The following is a 19,656-nucleotide window of genomic DNA, read 5'->3' on the forward strand; positions in this document are numbered from 1 at the left end:
ACATTTATCTAACCTACTCTTAAATATCTCCAGCGATGGAGATTCCACAACTTCCCTAGGCAATCTATTCCAGTGTTTAACTACCCTGACAGTTAGGAACTTTTTCCTAATGTCCAACCTAAATCTCCCTTGCTGCAGTTTAAGCCCATTGTTTCTTGTTCTATCATTAGAGGCTAACGTGAACAAGTTTTCTCCCTCCTCCTGATGACACCCTTTTAGATACCTGAAAACTGCTATCAGGTCCCCTCTCAGTCTTCTCTTTTCCAAACTAAACAAACCCAATTCCTTCAGCCTTCCTTCATAGGTCATGTTCTCAAGACCTTTAATCATTCTTGTTGCTCTTCTCTGGACCCTCTCCAATTTCTCCACATCTTTCTTGAAATGCGGTGCCCAGAACTGGACACAATACTCCAGTTGAGGCCTAACCAGCGCAGAGTAAAGCGGAAGAATGACTTCTCGTGTCTTGTTTACAACACACCTGTTTATGCATCCCAGAATCACGTTTGCTTTTTTTGCAACAGTATCACACTGTTGACTCATATTAAGCTTGTGGTCCACTATGACCCCTAGATCTCTTTCTGCCATACTCCTTCCTAGACAGTCTCTTCCCATTCTGTATGTGTGAAACTGATTGTTCCTTCCTAAGTGGAGCACTTTGCATTTATCTTTATTGAACTTCATCCTGTTTACCTCAGACCATTTCTCCAACTTGTCCAGATCATTTTGAATTTTGACCCTGTCCTCCAAAGCAGTTGCAATCCCTCCCAGTTTGGTATCATCCGCAAACTTAATAAGCGTACTTTCTATGCCAACATCTAAATCGTTGATGAAGATATTGAACAGAACCGGCCCCAAAACAGACCCCTGCGGAACCCCACTTGTTATACCTTTCCAGCAGGATTGGGAGCCATTAACAACTACTCTCTGAGTACGGTTATCCAGCCAGTTATGCACCCACCTTATAGTAGCCCCATCTAAGTTGTACTTTCCTAGCTTATCTATAAGAATATCATGCGAGACCGTATCAAATGCCTTACTAAAGTCTAGGTATATCACATCCACCGCTTCTCCCTTATCCACAAGGCTCGTTATCCTATCAAAGAACGCTATCAGATTGGTTTGACACGATTTGTTCTTTACAAATCCATGCTGGCTATTCCCTATTACCTTACCACCTTCCAAGTGTTTGCAGATGATGCCTTTGATTACCTGCTCCATTATCTTCCCTGGCACAGAAGTTAAACTAACAGGTCTGTAATTTCCTGGGTTGTTTTTATTTCCCTTTTTATAGATGGGCACTATATTTGCCCCCTTCCAGTCTTCTGGAATCTCCCCCGTCTCCCATGATTTCCCAAAGATAATAGCTAGAGGCTCAGATACCTCTTCTATTAACTCCTTGAGTATTCTAGGATGCATTTCATCAGGCCCTGGTGACTTGCAGGCATCTAACTTTTCTAAGTGATTTTTTACTTGCTCTTTCGTTATTTTCTCTTCTAAACCTACCCTCTTCTCGTAAGCATTCACTATACTAGACATTCCTTCAGACTTCTCAGTGAAGACCGAAACAAAGAAGTCATTAAGCATCTCTGCCATTTCCAAGTCTCCCGTTACTGTTCCCCCCTCCTCATTGAGCAGTGGGCCTACCCTGTCCTTAGTCTTCCTCTTGCTTCTAATGTATTGATAAAAAGTCTTCTTGTTTCCCTTTATTCCCATAGCTAGTTTGAGCTCATTTTGTGCCTTTGCTTGTCTAATCTTGCCTCTGCATTCCTGGGTTATTTGCCTATATTCATCCTTCGTGATCTGACCTAGTTTCCATTTTTTATATGATGCCTTTTTATTTTGTAGGTCCCGCAAGATCTCAAGGGTAAGCCAAGGTGGTCTTTTGCCACATTTTCTATCTTTCCTAACCATCGGAATAACTTGCTTTTGGGCCCTTAATAGCGTCCCTTTGAAAAACTGCCAACTTTCCTCAGTTGTTTTTCCCCTCAGTCTTAATTCCCATGGGACCTTGCCTATCAGCTCTCTGAGCTTACCAAAATCCGCCTTCCTGAAATCCATGGTCTCTATTCTGCTGTACTCCCTTCTACCTTTCCTTAGAATTGCAAATTCTATGAGTTCATGATCACTTTCACCCAAGCTTCCTTCTACTTTCAAATTCTCAACAAGTTCCTCCCTATTAGTTAAGATCAAGTCTAGAACAGCTTCCCCCCTAGTAGCTTTTTCAACTTTCTGAAATAAAAAGTTGTCTGCAATGCAGTCCAGGAACTTATTGGATAGTCTGTGCCCCGCGGTGTTATTTTCCCAACATATATCTGGGTAGTTGAAGTCCCCCATCACCACCAAATCTTGGGCTTTGGATGATTTTGTTAATTGTTTGAAAAAAGCCTCATCCACCTCTTCTGCCTGATTAGGTGGCCTGTAGTAGACTCCCAGCACGACATCACCTGTGTTTTTTACCCCTTTTAGCCTAACCCAGAGACTCTCCACCCTTCTGTCTCCTATGTCCATCTCCACCTCAGACCAAGTGTGTACATTTTAATATATAAGGCAACACCTCCTCCCTTTTTCCCCTGTCTATCCTTCCTGAGCAAACTATACCCATCCACACCAACATTCCAGTCGTGTGTATTATCCCACCAAGTTTCAGTAATGCCAATAATGTCATAGTTGTATTTATTTATTAGCACTTCCAGTTCTTCCTGCTTATTACCCATACTTCTTGCATTTGTATAAAGGCATCTAAGATACTGGTTTGATCTCGCCTCCCAGCTTTGCCCTGACCCTCCTTCCTCTCTGCCATTATAGCCCGTGCTCCCTCCTGTTACCAACCCATCTCCCAGGTCTTGTTCCCCACTTACCTGTGGGCTTTGCTCACCTGTCCCCGTCGAACCTAGTTTAAAGCCCTCCTTACTAGGTTAGCCAGTCTGTGCGCAAATAAGGCCTTTCCCCGCTTCGAAAGGTGAACGCCATCTGTTCCTAGCAGTCCTTCCTCAAATAGCATCCCGTGGTCGAGGAAGCCAAAGCCCTCCTGGCGACACCATCTTCGCAGCCAGGCATTCACCTCCACGATGCATCTGTTTCTGCCCGGACCCCTACCTTCAACAGGAAGAATCGAAGAGAATACCACCTGCGCTCCAAACTCCTTAACCCGTACTCCCAGAGCCCTGTAGTCACTCTTGATCTGCTCAGCATCACACCTCGCAGTATCATTTGTGCCTACATGGATGAGTAGCATGGGATAGTAGTCAGAAGGCCGGATAATCCTCGACAAAGCCTCTGTAACATCTCGGATACGGGCCCCTGGCAGACAGCATACCTCCCGGGATGAACGGTCAGGGCGACAGATTGGTGTCTCCGTCCCCCTCAGCAGAGAGTCTCCAACCACCACTACCCTACGTTTCTTAGCAGTGGTGGCAGCAGTCCTCCCAGCCTTAGGGGTACGAGGCTTCACCCCCTTAACTACTGGGGGTGATTTCTTCTCTCCTGTATCAAGAAGAGCATAATGGTTATCTTTTACCACAACAGGAGGGTTCGCAGCAGCGGTGGAGCACTGCCTGCTGCTAGAAGTAACCAGCTGGCTGTGTCCGCCCTGAGCCTCCTCCTCCACTGGAGTGTGAAGCATCTCCTCCACTGGAGTGTCAGTAGTCCTGTCAACAGGGACAGCACCATCAGCTGTCTCCACATGGATACTGTCCAGGAATTGCTCATGGGCATGGATGTTCCTCAGCCTGGCCACCTTCTCCTGTAGCTCTCCCACCTGCTGCCTGAGAGATTCCACCAGCAGGCACCTTTCACACTGGATGCCACCCCCAGCCTGGATATCAGTAAGTGGAAATTGCAAATTACAGTCTTTGCAAGCCCACACCAGAATCTGGGTAAAAGCATCCATGCTTTGGTGCTCTGTCTGGCTACAGGCGCAGGTGGAGGAGACAGAAGTAGTGCTAGCACAGGTGTTGCGGGTCCTCCTAAGGTCCCTTCCAACCCTATAATTAGAAAAGTTTTCCTATATTTTTAATTGAAGTTTGCTGACCAGACCAGTTTCACACTGAAGGTTGGGAACCAGTAACAGTAGAGTGCATGCCCTGCACAGTGGAGAGGTACAAATGTACACAGATTCCTAACATAAGGCTTTTCCATTTGTAAATACAAAATCGCATTTAGCCTGCCTGGTAGGTTTTTAATTTGCAGTTGCCTACGCATGCAGTACTAGCCTTTGAAATATTCTAGCAACTAGCTTTTTAATTCAGTGACACTTTATGCACAGGTCAGTATTAGTGTTAAAGATGACAATACACAGCTTCATATTATGAATACACAAAAGCTTTGAGAAAGAAGGGGCCTGACAAGAAGTAGTGATGACAAACCTCACAAACAAGTCCTTTCCTCTGCACTGAAGGCAGATGAAGAGCATGTTACAGCTCTTACCAACCATGTGAGCAATAACATGACAAACCCACTTGACACTGTATCACATCTAGAGCAACATTTCTCAAATGTGGCCACCAGGGGCTTTTCTTGCAGTCACAGCTTCTTGGGTGATGATTCGGGGGTTGGGGAGGAAAGGAGCAGCCCCTCCCCTGGGGCTGCCAGGAGGGGTTAGGGCGTGCCCCCCTTTGGAGCCACAAACACCAGATGAGCAGACATCCGGTGTGAGTTTCCCATCTTCCCATTGCAGTGGGGCTCAGGCTTCTGGCTTCAGCCCTGGCGTGGCAGGCGGCAGGCTCCGGCCACGTGGCACCAGGATCCTGCCACAGGTTCTGACCATGGGGCTTTGCCTACTCAGCAGTAGGCTCCATTTATTGCCTGCAGGACTCCATCCCCGGACTCACCACTCCATCACTGCCCCTGCTGCCTCCCTACCCACCTCCTCATCCAAGGTTTAATTTGTTCCCCGGCTTGCCAGAGCTGCATACGTCTGCTGTGAAAAGTGATATTTGTTAATATCAGTTTTCACTGCCTCGCAGCCAGCTAACAGGTCTGTTAATATAACTTTTCACAGCAGCAAACATACAAATCACTTTTCACAGAGGCAGACTTACTAGCCAGCAAGTCTAAAAAATGCAGCGAAAAAAGCAAAAGAAACAATAAAAAAAGACAAGAACATGCAAAGCACCTTATTTGTGTTCTATTCTGTTTAGGTCCAGTAAAGAATAGAGACAACTGTACTTATTTTTATTAAGTTTGCAAAAAAAATGTACATAATAAATTACAAAGATTTGGACATAGACACGCGAGTATTTGTTTTTCCTAAAGTTAATTAAGTATTTTAAGAAAAAATTGTCGAGCAGCCACCAGCAAAAGTTGGTGGCCGCACTCTGAAGCGCCAAAATTTTTTTTGTCAGAACATCTGTGTCATAAACAGATAGTTAAGTGTTAATGTCTCTTTTACCTGTAAAGGGTTAAGAAGCTCAATGAACCTGGCTGACACTTGACCAGAGGACCAATAGGGGGACAAGATACTTTCAAATCTTGATTGAGGGAAGTCTTTGTTTGTGCTTTTTGTGTTGTTGTTGTTTGCTCTTGGGACTAAGAGGGACCAGACGTACATCCAGGTTCTCCAAATCTTTCTGAATCAGTCTCTCATGTTTCAGACTTGTAAGTAATTAGCCAGGCAAGGCATGTTAGTCTTATTTTTGTTTCCTCAACTTGTAAATGCTTCTTTTTGCTGGAAGGATTTTACCTCTGTTTGCTGTAACTTTGAACCTAAGGCTAAGGGGCCCCCCTCTGGTCTACAGAAATCTGATTACCCTGTAAAGCATTTTCCATCCTGATTTTACAGAGGTAATTTTTACCTTTTCTTTCTTTAATTAAAAGCTTTCTTTTTAAGAACCTGATTGATTTTCCCTTGTGTTAAGATCCAAGGGGATTGGATCTGGACTCACCAGGGATTGGTGACGGGAAAGGAGGGGGATGGTAAATTTCTCCTTGTTTTAAGATCCAAGGGGTTTGGATCTGTGTTCACCAGAGAATTGGTGAAGTCCCTCAAGGCAACCCAGGGAGGGGACGAAGTTTTGAGGGAACAGAGAGTGCCCCAGACACTGGAATTCTGGGTGGTGGCAGTATACCAGAGCTAAGCAAGTAATTAGGCTTAGAAGTGTCCATGCAGGTCCCCACATCTGTATCCTAAAGTTCAGAGAGGGGAAAGAAACTAGCAACCTGATTTAGAGGTGCTTACCAACATAGCTACCGGACTACATGTAACATCACATGTAAAAACGTCTCTACTGAAAACAGCAGATGTTGGTGAAGAACAAACAGATTCATGAGAGGTGCACTTGATTCTAACGAGACCCGTAGCTTCTTCAGCCCAGTCAAGAAATCTGGCATCAAAACATTTGCTGACATGGCCAAGATGACCAAATTTAAGTCTGACCAGGGAGAACACAGCAGCAACCAATCCAGAAAATGTTTTCCATGGAGCCCTGTCCTTAGCAAGGTGCAGAGATATTTCAATGGCAACTGTTCTTAGTCACCCAATAGGACCTGTACCTATGTCCCTCTTCCACACTGATACAACAAGAAGAACAGACAAAGATGAATTAGGACATCAACTGGAAGCTCAAGATGGAAGAATCAGTAAGTTAAGAGCATGCAACAGAGAAACCACAGTGTACATCAGAAGTGCGATGGCTGCCATAGAAATGTTAGCACACTCCAATTCCACACCTTCGATGAACTGGCTGCTGAGTACTTGAGGCAGATCCAAAAAGGATCCGACAAAGCTAATTGTGCCATCGAAGTCTTTGACAGATACAACAGTAACTCCGTGAAAACTGCAGAAAGACAACACCGGACAGGATCCAAGGAGGGATGCAAGAAAGAGCAGGCGATTGATGGACGCCCTGTGCCTCCAAGGAAGAAGTTTCTAAGGCCTTGTCTACACTACAAAGTTTTGTCAGCAAAAGGTAAGCCGCTTTAATCAAAATCACTGTTGCAGGCCCTCACTAGCTACTTGTGTCGGCAGAGTGCATCCACACTAACAGCTCACACATGGACACAGAGAGCAGTGCACTATGGGTAGCTATCCCACCATGCAAGAGGCCATGTGGTGCTTTGGGAAGGGCTTGCAATGCCTCAGTAGATTGTTAGCCGCTTTTTCAACTGAAGAGTCCGTGTGTGTGTGTGTGCGCGTGTGGTGGGGGTGGGGGAAGAGAAGAGTGGTATGTCTTTGACGGGGAAGACAGCAGGCTGACCAACCTACAAACCCCCGCCCTCCCCCCCACCATCATCCCCTGGCACTGCTTGGAGTCTGCACAGCAGTCTATCCTGACAGCCCACTCTGCCTGCCTGCCTATGGCTCTGACACTCCCTGAGCTCTCCCACAGCCTCCTCAGCTATCGAGAGACATCTTGAGCAGCTCTGTAGCTCTCCGTGCTAAGAAATGGCAAAGTAGCACAGTGGTTCCCCCTGTCCCCAAGCGGCAGCCTACCTGCTGCTGTGTTCCTAGTGCAGGGCAGAACAGGAGGCTTCCACATTAACTTTGTTCTTTGTTCCCCAAACAGAGCAGCACACTGGATTGTCGGATACTTCCTGGAGTTTTGAAAGGGGTGGGGGACATGCACGCAGGGTAGGAGAGATCAAACCAGTGAGCAGAGCTGTCACAGTGGGCATTGTGGGATACAGGCGGAAGCCAGGTATATCGACAAAACAAACAGCAGTGTCTAAACTGACACTTTGTTGCTTTAACTTTGCCGCAAAAAGCTTTATACCTCTTGTTGAGGTGGTTTTAAATGGTCAGCAAACAGAAGAGTTTTGCCATCAAAAGTAGCTTTGTGGTGTGTATCCCTCCCGTTTTGTTGGCAAAAGGCAGCTTTGGCAGACAAAACTTTGTAGTATCGACAAGGCCTAAAAGTGGCATCCAGCAAGCAGTCACTTGTAATATTCCTCTGACTAGACGGTTCAAAATATACCTGAGGGTGCATGAAAATGCTCAGCACAAACACCCCTTCTGGCTGGAGATTTTTCCGTAGCACTTGCTCTTCACTACTTTCCAAAAATGGAACAGAGAGAGAAACATGTGGATTGAAACACTCCATTACCAGCACAACTGACAAGTGTTGCACTTCATACTTGTGCGTGCAATTTGTGATGTACTCATTCCTGACTCCTGCAACATATCTCCTGCTGTACCTGCATTAACAGGATGTGACTGTGTCATTCCTATTTGGTGTTGGGGAAAAAAAATCCGCGCTTAATGTTGTTAAAACAAAGACAGCTTACTGCTTCCGGGAGAGAGGACAGACAAGCCGTGACGTCTGCAGCAAGGAGGTTGGTATCAGTGCTGTCTGAAGTGAGAAAGAAAAGACGACCCACACATCTGAATTACTTGTGCCTGAATCTAGCCATCAAAAAGGACAAGTCGCTGGTCAAACGCTCACCATGTGACGAGAGTTTTGAAGTGCGTGTCAAAAGAGCATCTTAGCAAACAAAGATTTGGATGTCCTTGCACACAGGTAAGCCAGACAGTGAATCACCATTGCAACATGGATGGAAAAATGTGGATGATGAATTACTTCCTGTATTCTTCAAGGGCCAGTTTGCATCTGAGCTTCTACAAGACCTTATTTGTGCCTGTACCAATACAGGCTGCTGCATAACTTTATGAGTTTAAAGGGTAAAACAAAATCTAATAGATTATGACCTCAAAGCATCAGAACAACAATACAGAGAGACATTAAACTAACAGAAGTGAATGCAAATATTGAAAGTGGTCACTAACATATGACGGTGTCAGTTTATCCCTGTTTCTATGGTAATGGCACCACTTGACAGCTCCATATCATACCTCATCCTAAAGCAGACATCATAAGGTTCCAAATGACATATGATGTGCATGTGTAGAGAGGATACATTAAGTCGAACAAATTGATGGTGCCTGCCATTGGCCTAAATTCACATGAAGGCATTTCAGCAAAAGTAAAAACTGCTGATTTGGCCTCAATTAGCAGACAATGCATAGTTTGTGTCTGGAAGTTTAAAACAGGACTGAATTAAATAAGAAGTGTAACAATTGCTTCTGACAACTGTATTTTGCTCCGTGGCCTTTTTATTGTATTATCTGGAGGAATATGTCCATTTTAAATATTGACATCTTTTTGTTGGACTGATAGAACACGTGTTTGTCAGGATTCTTGAATTCCTAGTCATTTCATGGCATCTAGTTTAGATTAAGCTGACTGTAGATCTATAAATCAGAGGCCAACTAGTTCCTGGCCAGTGAGATCCAACAGTTAGCCTACAGAGAGACAAGAGTATGACAGAATGGTGCAATCACTGCTAGAATGTCTATTATCATCAAGGAGTGAGGTCAGAAAGCTCTAGCTAGGGCCAAAGAGAGGACAGTATCCAGAGGGACTTTCCAGCAGACTGGGCCTTGAAGCAGCCACCAGGACTAAGGAAAATCTTTAACAAACATTCTAGCAAAACTTCACACCAACATTACAAGAGGGACCTGCAGCATGTTCAGTAAATCATTTATCAATACCTTGGATCCCAAATTGTGAATGACTCTCACTGAACTACGTGACTGTTTAACGCTGAAGAGACACATGAAAAGAAGCAGCAAGGACAAGTCCTTTGTACAGAGCCAGGAAGTCTGGCTGGAGACTGCTTGTAGGAACAGCGGGACAATCAGCTGAGAAAACCAGATATTCTAGAGCAAACAGAGAGCAGTGCTGGTGCCAGCTGCATTATGCAATGCAGCAGGTTTCTCTCGCTGGAGAGATGCATGCTCCGGGAGCCACTCTATGGAATTAAATGAATAAATTGGAAGAATATTTGCTGGGCCAAGTTTTGGTCAAAGACCCTGTCATTTCCCCTCCCTCCCATCCCTCTTGCTTCTGGGCAGAAGAGAAAGTGTACACCCGATTGTAGTCATGGTTTCCAAGATTCCCTCCTTTCCCAAAATTAGCATGACATCATATACGACCAACTCTGCCAGAAAACCCACAGAACAGGGTGGCGTGACATTGCTTCTCCTCCAACACCCACGAGCCGTGCCTGCTTACCCAGAACACATCATAGATGAAGAGGCCCCCGAGCAGGATGCACCCAGTGCTGACGTTGTTCAAATGCAGGAGCTCCACGCCGTTGAGAGAGAACGCCAGTCCAAAGAGATTGTTTGCAATCCAGTGCTAAGGGCCAAACACAATAGGAAGATGGATCTAGTTCAGCACAGCCAGCGGCACAAACTGACTATTCCTTGCAAGCAAATTACCAAGAGATTCCCAAGTGTGATCTAGGGGCTGTTCCTCCCCCTTCCTAGTTTGAATATCCCACTGCTGCTTTGCTCGCAATCCAGTGCTAAGGGCCAAACACAATAGGAAGATGGATCTAGTTCAGCACAGCCAGCGGCACAAACTGACTATTCCTTGCAAGCAAATTACCAAGAGACTCCCAAGTGTGATCTAGGGGCTGTTCCTCCCCCTTCCTAGTTTGAATATCCCACTGCTGCTTTGCTCCCTTTCTTACCTTCCTCAGCAGGTACCAGACTCCAACAACGCTGCTCATGGCCAAGCACACAAGGTCCTTGGAATCAAACTCATAATTCACTATTTCTGTAACAAAGATAACAGCATGATTCCATCTACCCGCACAACTCCTCCTCCCACTCACACAGGCAGAGCAGTGACTAGTGTGTGTGTGTATATATATATATAGCAGGTAAGCAACACAGGACCACCGTGGCAACTTTCCCAAACGAGTGACGGAGTGACACTGCACGTGCAAGTGATCAATTCTACAGTAACCACGTTCAAGTTGGGGTGCATTCAGAATTGAACTTGGAAAATCCAGACCTTTCTTTTCAACCAGGCCACTTTTCCTCGGCAGATTGTCTTGCTGCCAGGAAGGACACTGAACTCAGGTTTGCTGGGATTGTATACACATAGCTGTCTCAGGAGGTGTATGCCTTTTTGCCTTTCACATTCACACAGTTAACTAGCGGAAAGTACTTCTTCTGCTAGGTGAAACATTCTACTTGTGCACAGACCATCAGTGCGTGGAGATCAGGAGCACCGTAGACAGCACTAAATTACATAAAAGCCTTAGATAAAAATATTAACAATGAATTCTCTTTATCAGTTTCATTTCTGCAGCGCCCTGATACTGGAATCTTCCATCTGACCAGAAGGCAGCCGACAGGGAGACACTAAAGAGGTCCAACAGCAAATGCACAGTATCTAAAGAGCACTGGGTATATCCAAACAGACCCTAGCAGCATGGAGTGGGGAATGAGAGGCAGAGAGTCCAAAATATTTTGATTCAATGAAGGGTTGAAAGTTGACAAGCTGAGGGAGAGTAAGAGCACATGAAGTAGGAAACAAGAAGGAGAACAATAAAGTCCCAAGAGAAAGCAGGCAAAATAGAAATACCTTCCTTGTTTTCCCCTGAGCCCTGCGTGAAAAGAAGCTGGTACTGTTTGCTGGGGAAGTTAGCTGGGAAGAATTTGTTCATGATGGGGCTGAAATAGAGATGGAGAGAAGGTCAATCCTGCAGAAGCACCTGTGAATTCAATGCACTTCCCTAGCACCTCCAGGATGACTGCAAATCCCATTACAAAAATTAAGTCCCAACATCTCTGCCCTATCCCCACTGTACAGATGGAGAAACTCAAGTACAGAACAACAAAGTGACTTGCTGAACATTCCTGAGATACTGGCACAGCCAGGGCTGTGACTGTCACCAGGTTCTAACCGGCAAGAGAGAGTCTTTGTAAGGTTATAGGCAGTATTCAAACCAATTTGTAGGGGGGCCTGCAGGGGACCATTGCTGGGTATATTTTGGAAGCATGCCAATTTGGTGCAATTGGCTGCATTCCAATGCTTTTCAGAGTCACCCACGGGAGGGTTGGCTTAGCATTAGCCAGAGAGAAAGGGGAGCTCTGGAGGCAGAGAAGCCTAATCCCAATTCTGCTAGTGCTCAGGAGTGATGGTTCTCATTTCTCATTCATCACACCTCCTAACACCGTGAGGTTGTAGCTCACTCTGGATTGCCCTCTGTATGCCCTAGCCCACCTAACAGTTTCTAGTGTATCTTCCTGCAACATCCCATGAGTCTCCTGAATCAGAGACTTGCAGAGGAGAGACCCCCATTCGAAGCCTGAAACCAGCAATACCATCTCAGGCAGTAGCTAATGTGTTTGTGTCAGCACATCTAGAGAGAAAAAGGCAAAACACCATAATCCAAAAACCTGGGGAAAGTTATCTCTGTCCCAAAAGCCCACAACCTCCTGGGTTTGCAGGGCCCAGTTGAACGAATATCAGAAGTCAGAGGGGTCCATGTAGGGATTAAAACCCCTTCCTTTAGGTTACAGGATCTTTCCCCTCCTAGTACCACCCCCAAAAGGCCCCAAACAGCTCAGGAGACAGAAAGTCGATTCTTCTCTCCTCACAATAACTTTACTTTTCTAGAAAAGCTCAGATGAGATTGCAACATCCAAGGCCAGATCCTACCCTATTCTAAGGTGCAAAGGGCCCTTAAACACTGTCTTCCATGGGCGACCAGTTTCCCCTGAAAAGGCAGAGTCCTCAACTGGTGCAAAGCTGGCCGAGCTGGCCCCTCTGGTGGATGGGGCAGGAAGGGGCAGGCTGGAGTACACTACACTCTAGTGAGCCTTGCTGGTGCAATGAGCTCCGACTGCTCTAACTTGCAGTGGGAGGCAGGGCTGGCTGTGGCTAGCCACAGGCATGGGGGATGGAGCAGGACGGTGGCCCAATTCCACCTGCTTCCTGGACCGTATCACATTTTGTCCCAGCGCAGTTGAGAATGTAGCCTGCAGTTTTCACTGAGGTTTGTGCTTTGTAAACACATTTCCCAACTGGCTTTGCCGAGGCACAAGCTCTGGCAATAAAAGCCCATTGAGGATTTCACAACCATCTCTCTCAGTTGCTGTTCAAAGCAAAACGTTCTCTCTGTCCTGCTTAAATACAACCTACGCTGTAAGCTGCTCAGGAGAGGGACAGTGCCTTGCTGGGCATGCACACCTATGGTGCAGTAACAGCATAAATCCAAATGCTTTTGCAGGCAGCATAACCCAGTGCTTTGTCAACCAGCCTGGGGCTAGGGAGAGCTGGGTTCTATGCCTGGCTCCTCCACAGGTCTGCTATGTGACCTTGGGCAAGTCACTTCACCTCTCTATGACTTACAGACAGGGAAGCTGAGGCAGAGACGATGTTGCTGCCCTCTTTTGTAACGTGCTTAGAGTTCTACGGATGAAAAACGCTATGTAAGAGCTAGGTCGTATTATTACTGCTGCAAGGTAAGAGCACTCTGGGAATAAACAAGTCCAATCTGCCCTCTTTCCTAGGTGCACATACGCCAGAGGGCACTTCCCTATACACTCCCCTAGTCACCAGGACAGAGTTTACCATACAATATTGAGGTACCCCCCCAGCTTTTACCTGATGGTGTGAGACAGGGCTAGGATCCCCAAGACAAAGAAATACATGGAGAGCAACAGATTGATATATTCTTGAGAGAAGATCTAGAAGGCAAAAGAACGAGATTCAGTTACAATTGCAATTCCCACCTTGCAGGTGGCAGAAAAGGCAAGAACTCCTTTACATGTTACACAGCTGTGATGTAACTAGCAAGTTACGTGTCACTGCTTTCTGGTCACGGTTGTGACAAGTGACTTAGAATGACTAAAACTCGACATATTTACTATATTTCACACCAGCAGGATTAAAATAAAAAAGAAATTAAAATAAATGACTAGTCCCCCAATCACATAATAAGGGCCACGTGGGATAGCTGGCCATCTCCAGAGTCTATATTACCACATGCAACAGCGAGCCATTCAGAATGATTTAAAAACAAAAAAATTGCAGGAAAGGGCACGCATTTTTTCCAAACACTTCTCTTTTGGAGAAAAAATCAGCATGTGATTGGAGCATGAAATTGTTAAATTCATGCAACAGCTTGAAAACAAAAAATGACAGAGGTTGACCTAGTCCTGCCTCAATCTAGGGGACTGGACAAGATAACCTCTTGAGGTCTCTTCCAGCCCTACATTTCTATGAAAACTGAATTAAGGTAGCATTTCCCCTGCCCTTCAGTTCCAAAGGCATGCTAAACTCATGGTCCGCCCTACCCCTCTGAAATGCATGAATGCAGGCTATAAGGCTGCACAATTTCTCTATCTGTCCCTCTCTCTCTCTCTCACACACACACGTAACCTAGCTAAATGTGCCCAGAGGCACTTAGGTCAGCCTTTGAGCTTTTCTTGTACTCTCCTAAAACAGAGAGAAATTAAAATACAAATGCTTATTGCAGAGTAACATCACAGTAACAATTTAAACCTATCCAAGTGAAGGCTCATGTGGCAACATTAATCTGTCCACATTGCACACGTTTAGCACTTTGCCTTGAGACACTTCACAGCCACACCTGGCATGACCAAAAGATAAGGGATAGTAAAGGTACCCGAGGAGTCCTGCTAACATCCTGACACTGCAGGATATTGGGTCTCTTAGGGAGAATACCTTCTCTGACCACAGGCAAGAAGGAACTGACCAGAACATTTGATGGGCAGTATTTGTAACCATGGTGGGGGGATGCCATAAATAGCAGGGGGATGCCATAAATAGTAGGGATCCTGGCTTCTGGTCTCCCCTATTCCAGGAGCAAGAACCCTATCCAGATGGTATTTTTAGAGAAGTATTCCCCCATCCCCAATGCTCACATAACTCAGATATGCCTGAACCAATTTCATTCAAGTAGTCTAAAAATAAATTCCCCCTGGACTGGAATGGAAGATTACAGCCCAGAGAAGTATGAGAAAACTGTAAGTGATGAAGGATTAGAATGGCAGTTGAAATGAATTCTTAACTAAGGCCTCCTCAATAAAAGAAAGTCTGTACTGCTTTAACTAAGCTGATTTTAAATTGTAAACTAGTTAGGCCTGTACATTCCCCCATGTAGACAAACTTAAGCCAGTTTAAGCTTCAGTTTAAATTGGTAATTTGCTACCTTAAGCGCAGCTACACAGGGGATTTGTATGGGTTTAACTACATAGGTCAACTTTAGTACAGGTTTCAGAGTGGCAGCCGTGTTAGTCTGTATTAGCAAAAACAATGAGGAGTCCTTGTGGCACTTTAGAGACTAACATTTATTTGGGCATAAGCTTTTGTGGGCTAAAACCCACTTCATCAGATGCATGGAGTGGAATATAAAGTACGGAGGCATAAATACACAGCATATGAAAAGATGGGAGTTACCTTACCAAGTCGGGGGTCACACTGACCCTACTCCCTACTGTATGTTCCACTCCATGCATCTGATGAAGTGGGTTTTAGCCCACAAAAGCTTATGCCCAAATAAATGTTAGTCTCTAAAGTGCCACAAGGACTCCTCGTAATTTCAGTACAAACATTCTCACACAGATGAAGCCTAAGTCAATTTAGTTACATCAGTGCCACTATTCTCATATACAAGGCCTAAAGCCATTACTGCCATGACCTCTAGCTACAGTTCTGGCATTTTCATGTAACCCGAGATGTGGGCATGGGCACCAGATTTGTATAATTTTTGGTGGTGCCCAGAATGGGTCCAGCAGAGCTGTCCAGTCCATGGGATGGACTGGGGCAACCCCGGGAAGAGGCAGGGCGAAGGCTTGGGGGAAGGGGTGGAGTGGGGGTGGAGTGGAGCAGGGGCAGGAAGAGGCAGAGCAGAGGGTGAGCTGGGGCCAGGTCACTTGCTGCTGACAGTGCCAGCCCCCCTGCTAAACCCCCAGATCCCCTGGACCCTATGCCCCTTGAAGTGCAGGGCCCAGGGCGGTTGCCTTGGTCCGTCCTATGGATGGGACGGCTCTGAAAATATCAGCCCAAACATTGGTGGAGCCGGGTCCACCTTCCCGAATATTGGTGCAGTATAGATACCACGGGCCCATATAACTCGCCGCCTATGGATGCGGGTATAGTAATTCTCTGAGGCTTCCCCTATGAAACATGTGGAAGATTGTCTATAAGTAAAAATGTCATCTTTTACCTTCTCAGCTAGCTGGAGCTTCCATTTATCAATGCCTAAGGCTGATTACAGCTGGAAAGGAACATGAAACAAACTTGGAAGAAGCTACAGTTCATATACCTTCATTCTTCTCTGCTTTCGGTCAGGTCACTGAGTTATCAGTTACTACATCTCAGACTTCAGAGACAGCACCACAGCGTGTCAGGGAAGGCCACATGTGCTTAGTAGTCTGAGAATCGACTCAATTTTCATTGGCTCTTTGGCCTTATTTCATAAGCAATTACTTGTACACAGACTCAGACTTGCCATAAAAGTCAGATAATTCAGAATAAAGGCTGTGACTCCATCCCTAATGTCTCTCACTGCCTAGCAATGTTGCAAGGATCTCTAAAACCTGTGCAATTTCAACACACTGTGCACCCAGAGATCACAATACAGCAAGCCAAAAAGAGCCTTTCAGACTGCTCTTTGAGATGTCTGCACTGCAGGCTGTGATCAGTCTTGATGTGATTTAAACATGAATGCAGTAAGGTAGAGAGGTTAAAACAAATGACAAGCAAAGAAGGAGCTTACACATTTCTATGGCCCCCAACAACATAAGATCTAAGTGGCTTACTTACTTTGAAGAAGAGGTAGAGTCCGAGGAGGGTGCAACTGGCGACAATCGGAAAGCGAGCAGCCTCCCGACTGGTAATAGTCTCTGGCATATCTGAGGCATTCTAGAGAGGGAAGAAGAGCACATCTGTAGATTAGTTTGCTCTCTGTATCAACACATTGGGGAGAAGAGGTCCAGAAGCACCAGCAGAGCTATCAGCTTGCTGGACTCTGCAGAACTAATCAACGCTGGGCTCACATGGATGCAGGTTGCTTGCTGGCTTCCAGTCATCCCTGCCGAGCCTTTATTAAAAGCATAAACTGATTCAGAAACAGATACCTGCCCACCTTTGTCCTAGCAGGAATCGCCAGAGTTTACTACTTTTTTGGTGGGGGAGAAAGCAGCGGGCCTTCTGAGCTGACCTCCCTCCCCAGTTCTCTCTTCCTACTCCCCCAGCTCAGCAGAGGCGTGTTGGACACTGCTGGCTCGGCAGCCCCTCTGTGCTATTCTTGCATCAGAACTGTTTCAACATTATTCATATTCTTGGCTTCATTTAGCTTCCTCATCTGTGTATGCCATATGTTTATTACCTACTGAATGACAGTTCTGTCCAGCCACCGATTTACTCATCACATTCTTCGGATGCACCCTTGCACTGAGCCGCTTACTAGTGTGAAAGATGTATCAATTTTGTAAATTCCTTTCAATAAGGAAGCATCTATTAGGTAACTTGAAGTCTCTTGTTTTGACCGAGCAAAGTCTGATTCTCTCAATGTAGGTCCTCAACTCCTGATATGATCTTTTGTTCTCCTATACTGCATCCTCTCCATGACATCAGTAGCCTTGCTGTGGTACCCAGACCACACAGCAGAGTACAATGGCTAGCAGCCTACTTGGAATGTGAAAGCAGCATCACTCACAAACAGCTGACTGTACTCAACACTTGGCATTAGCTGTTTGGCTAATCAAGACACAGAAACTTTCACAACACACTTGCAATCCTGCCTGAGCAGAATGCACCCTACTGCTACCACTTATGCAAAGCAACCATATGAAAGTAGTGACGACTCATATAGAGCATACAGCTGGCTGCTACACAGCATTCCCCAGCTCAAGACAATATCTAAGTACCCAAAGAATTGTTCATTCTCTGCAGCAAGGTCTGTTAACTCCGCAGCTTTATTTCCATCTAGCACATACTGAACAACGTGGCTATAATAAACTCCCAAAGCTAGGTATTAGAGAAGAAAATGTGATAAAACTGGGAAAACCAAGGTGAGCTACCATTACTAGACAGCCCCCAAGAAGGGGACAGGCTAATGCGCAAAATCATAGAAATGCAGGGTTGGAACAGACCTTGGGAGGTTAATCTAATGCAGTCTCTTGCAATGAGGCAGGACCAAGTACACGTAGACACCCTGAAAGGCGCTTGTTTAACCTAAAGCTGGGAGCACAATTCTCTCAGACAGAGAAGGCATCTCCGTGGAGGATAGTGAGAGGACGCAGGAGAAAGCCAGAGGAATAGAAACAGAACCCAGGCTCAGCTGTCTGGTGGATGCATTACTCAAAAAGGGATGATGGTGCTTAGAAGCTTTCCAAGGATACATGAACTTCTCCTGAGCCAAGAGGGGCACTCACTACCCAGGGGGCAATAATCAAGAAGGCAGAGGTATCCTATGGGTTCTCTCTCTCCAGATGGAGAGAATGAAGGCAGTAGTAGGGGATGAAAGCAGAACCCTATGGGTCACAGGCAGAGAGGAGGGACCAGTAGCTAGAGGGCATCTCTTGCCAGGAGGGGAGCAGTACTACCTGGGGGGATGAAAACACCCTGGCCCCCATGTGTGCACATATGGCTCCCAGTCCCTGGAGGAGGCTCAGGACTTTCCTCTCCGCGGCACGCGGGGGGAATCTCTGAGCAGAGCAAGACGATCAGGAGGCCTCGGTGTCTCGGGGGGCAGTGGGGGACCAGAGCAAAAGGCGGACCTGTCACTGGCGGTCAACCAGAGCAGCAAGAGGCGGAATCACGGCCCCTCCGCGTGGGCGGTCCCCGGGACGCGGCAGACACTCCAAGGGGCTGCTCCGGAGCGCGCGGCCCGCGAGGGGCCCGGTCCGGGGGGGGCGGAGCTTACCTTGCTCTTGGCACAGGTGACGGAGCGCAGCGCCCCGAAGAAGATGGGCAGCAGCGCCATGAGCACCAGGCTGCCGTAGGCCAGGGCCATGCCCTCGGGGGTGGCGGGCGGGCGCGCCGGGCCGGCGGCGGGGGCCTCCCCGGGCCCGCTCACGTTGTGCGCTTCGCTCAAGGGAGACGTAGCCTGCTCCGCCATCGCTGCCTGCTCCCAACGCGGTCCGCACTTCCGGCCCGGCAACCCCACCGCCTCAGGGACACGTTCCCTTAAGAGCCGGAAGTGAGAAGCGCGCCTGCGCCAGCCTGGCCCAGCCCCCTAGCAACCGAGCCGGCTCCGTTACCAAGGGACCCGCTGCTGCGGCTGCACCAACCGGGGATGAGCAAGGGACACGCCTAGGCCTAGACCAGCCCCTCCCCCTCCCCCTCCCGGGCCGGGACCCCCGCCCCGGCCTCCCTCCTCCCGGCCGGGACCCCCAGCCTGCCGCCCCCACCTCTGGCCTCCCTCCTCCCGGCCCCCACCCCGGTCTCACTCCTCCTGGGCCTGCCCCCCCCCGGCAAGGACCCCCACCTCTGGCCTCCCTCCGCCTGGCCCCCCAGCCTGCCCCCCCCCGGCCAGGACCCCCACCCCCCAGCCGGGACCCCCAGCCTGCCGCCCCCACCTCTGGCCTCCCTCCTCCCGGCCCCCAGCCTGCCTCCCCGGGGTGGGGGTCCCGCCCCGGTCTCCCTCCTCCTGGGCCTGCCCCCCCCCCGGCAAGGACCCCCACCTCTGGCCTCCCTCCTCCCGGCCCCCACCCCGGTCTCACTCCTCCTGGGCCTGCCCCCCCCGGCAAGGACCCCCACCTCTGGCCTCCCTCCGCCTGGCCCCCCAGCCTGCCCCCCCCCGGCCCTGGACCCCCACCCCCCAGCCGGGACCCCCAGCCTGCCGCCCCCACCTCTGGCCTCCCTCCTCCCGGCCCCCAGCCTGCCTCCC

At 47.7% G+C, this 19,656-nt stretch overlaps 1 protein-coding gene across 2 annotated transcripts in view; it reads right to left on the reverse strand.

The window, feature by feature from the left end:
- The window catches only part of HM13 (histocompatibility minor 13), a 33,137-nt gene extending 14,237 nt beyond the window's left edge, over positions 1-18,900 (reverse strand). For both annotated transcript variants that reach the window (XM_030533179.1, XM_030533178.1), the window contains exons 1-6: positions 18,691-18,900; positions 16,587-16,685; positions 13,401-13,483; positions 11,373-11,461; positions 10,471-10,556; positions 10,008-10,133 (exon numbers count right to left, since the gene is read on the reverse strand). In XM_030533179.1, the coding sequence (XP_030389039.1) occupies positions 10,008-10,133; positions 10,471-10,556; positions 11,373-11,461; positions 13,401-13,483; positions 16,587-16,685; positions 18,691-18,885 (678 nt within the window). In that variant the 5' untranslated portion in view covers positions 18,886-18,900. The remainder of the gene's footprint in view (positions 1-10,007; positions 10,134-10,470; positions 10,557-11,372; positions 11,462-13,400; positions 13,484-16,586; positions 16,686-18,690) is intronic.
- Between the last annotated feature and the right edge of the window lie 756 nt (positions 18,901-19,656).

Source organism: Gopherus evgoodei, chromosome 14 (genome assembly GCF_007399415.2).
Source record: "Gopherus evgoodei ecotype Sinaloan lineage chromosome 14, rGopEvg1_v1.p, whole genome shotgun sequence".
Classification (NCBI taxonomy): domain Eukaryota; kingdom Metazoa; phylum Chordata; order Testudines; family Testudinidae; genus Gopherus; species Gopherus evgoodei.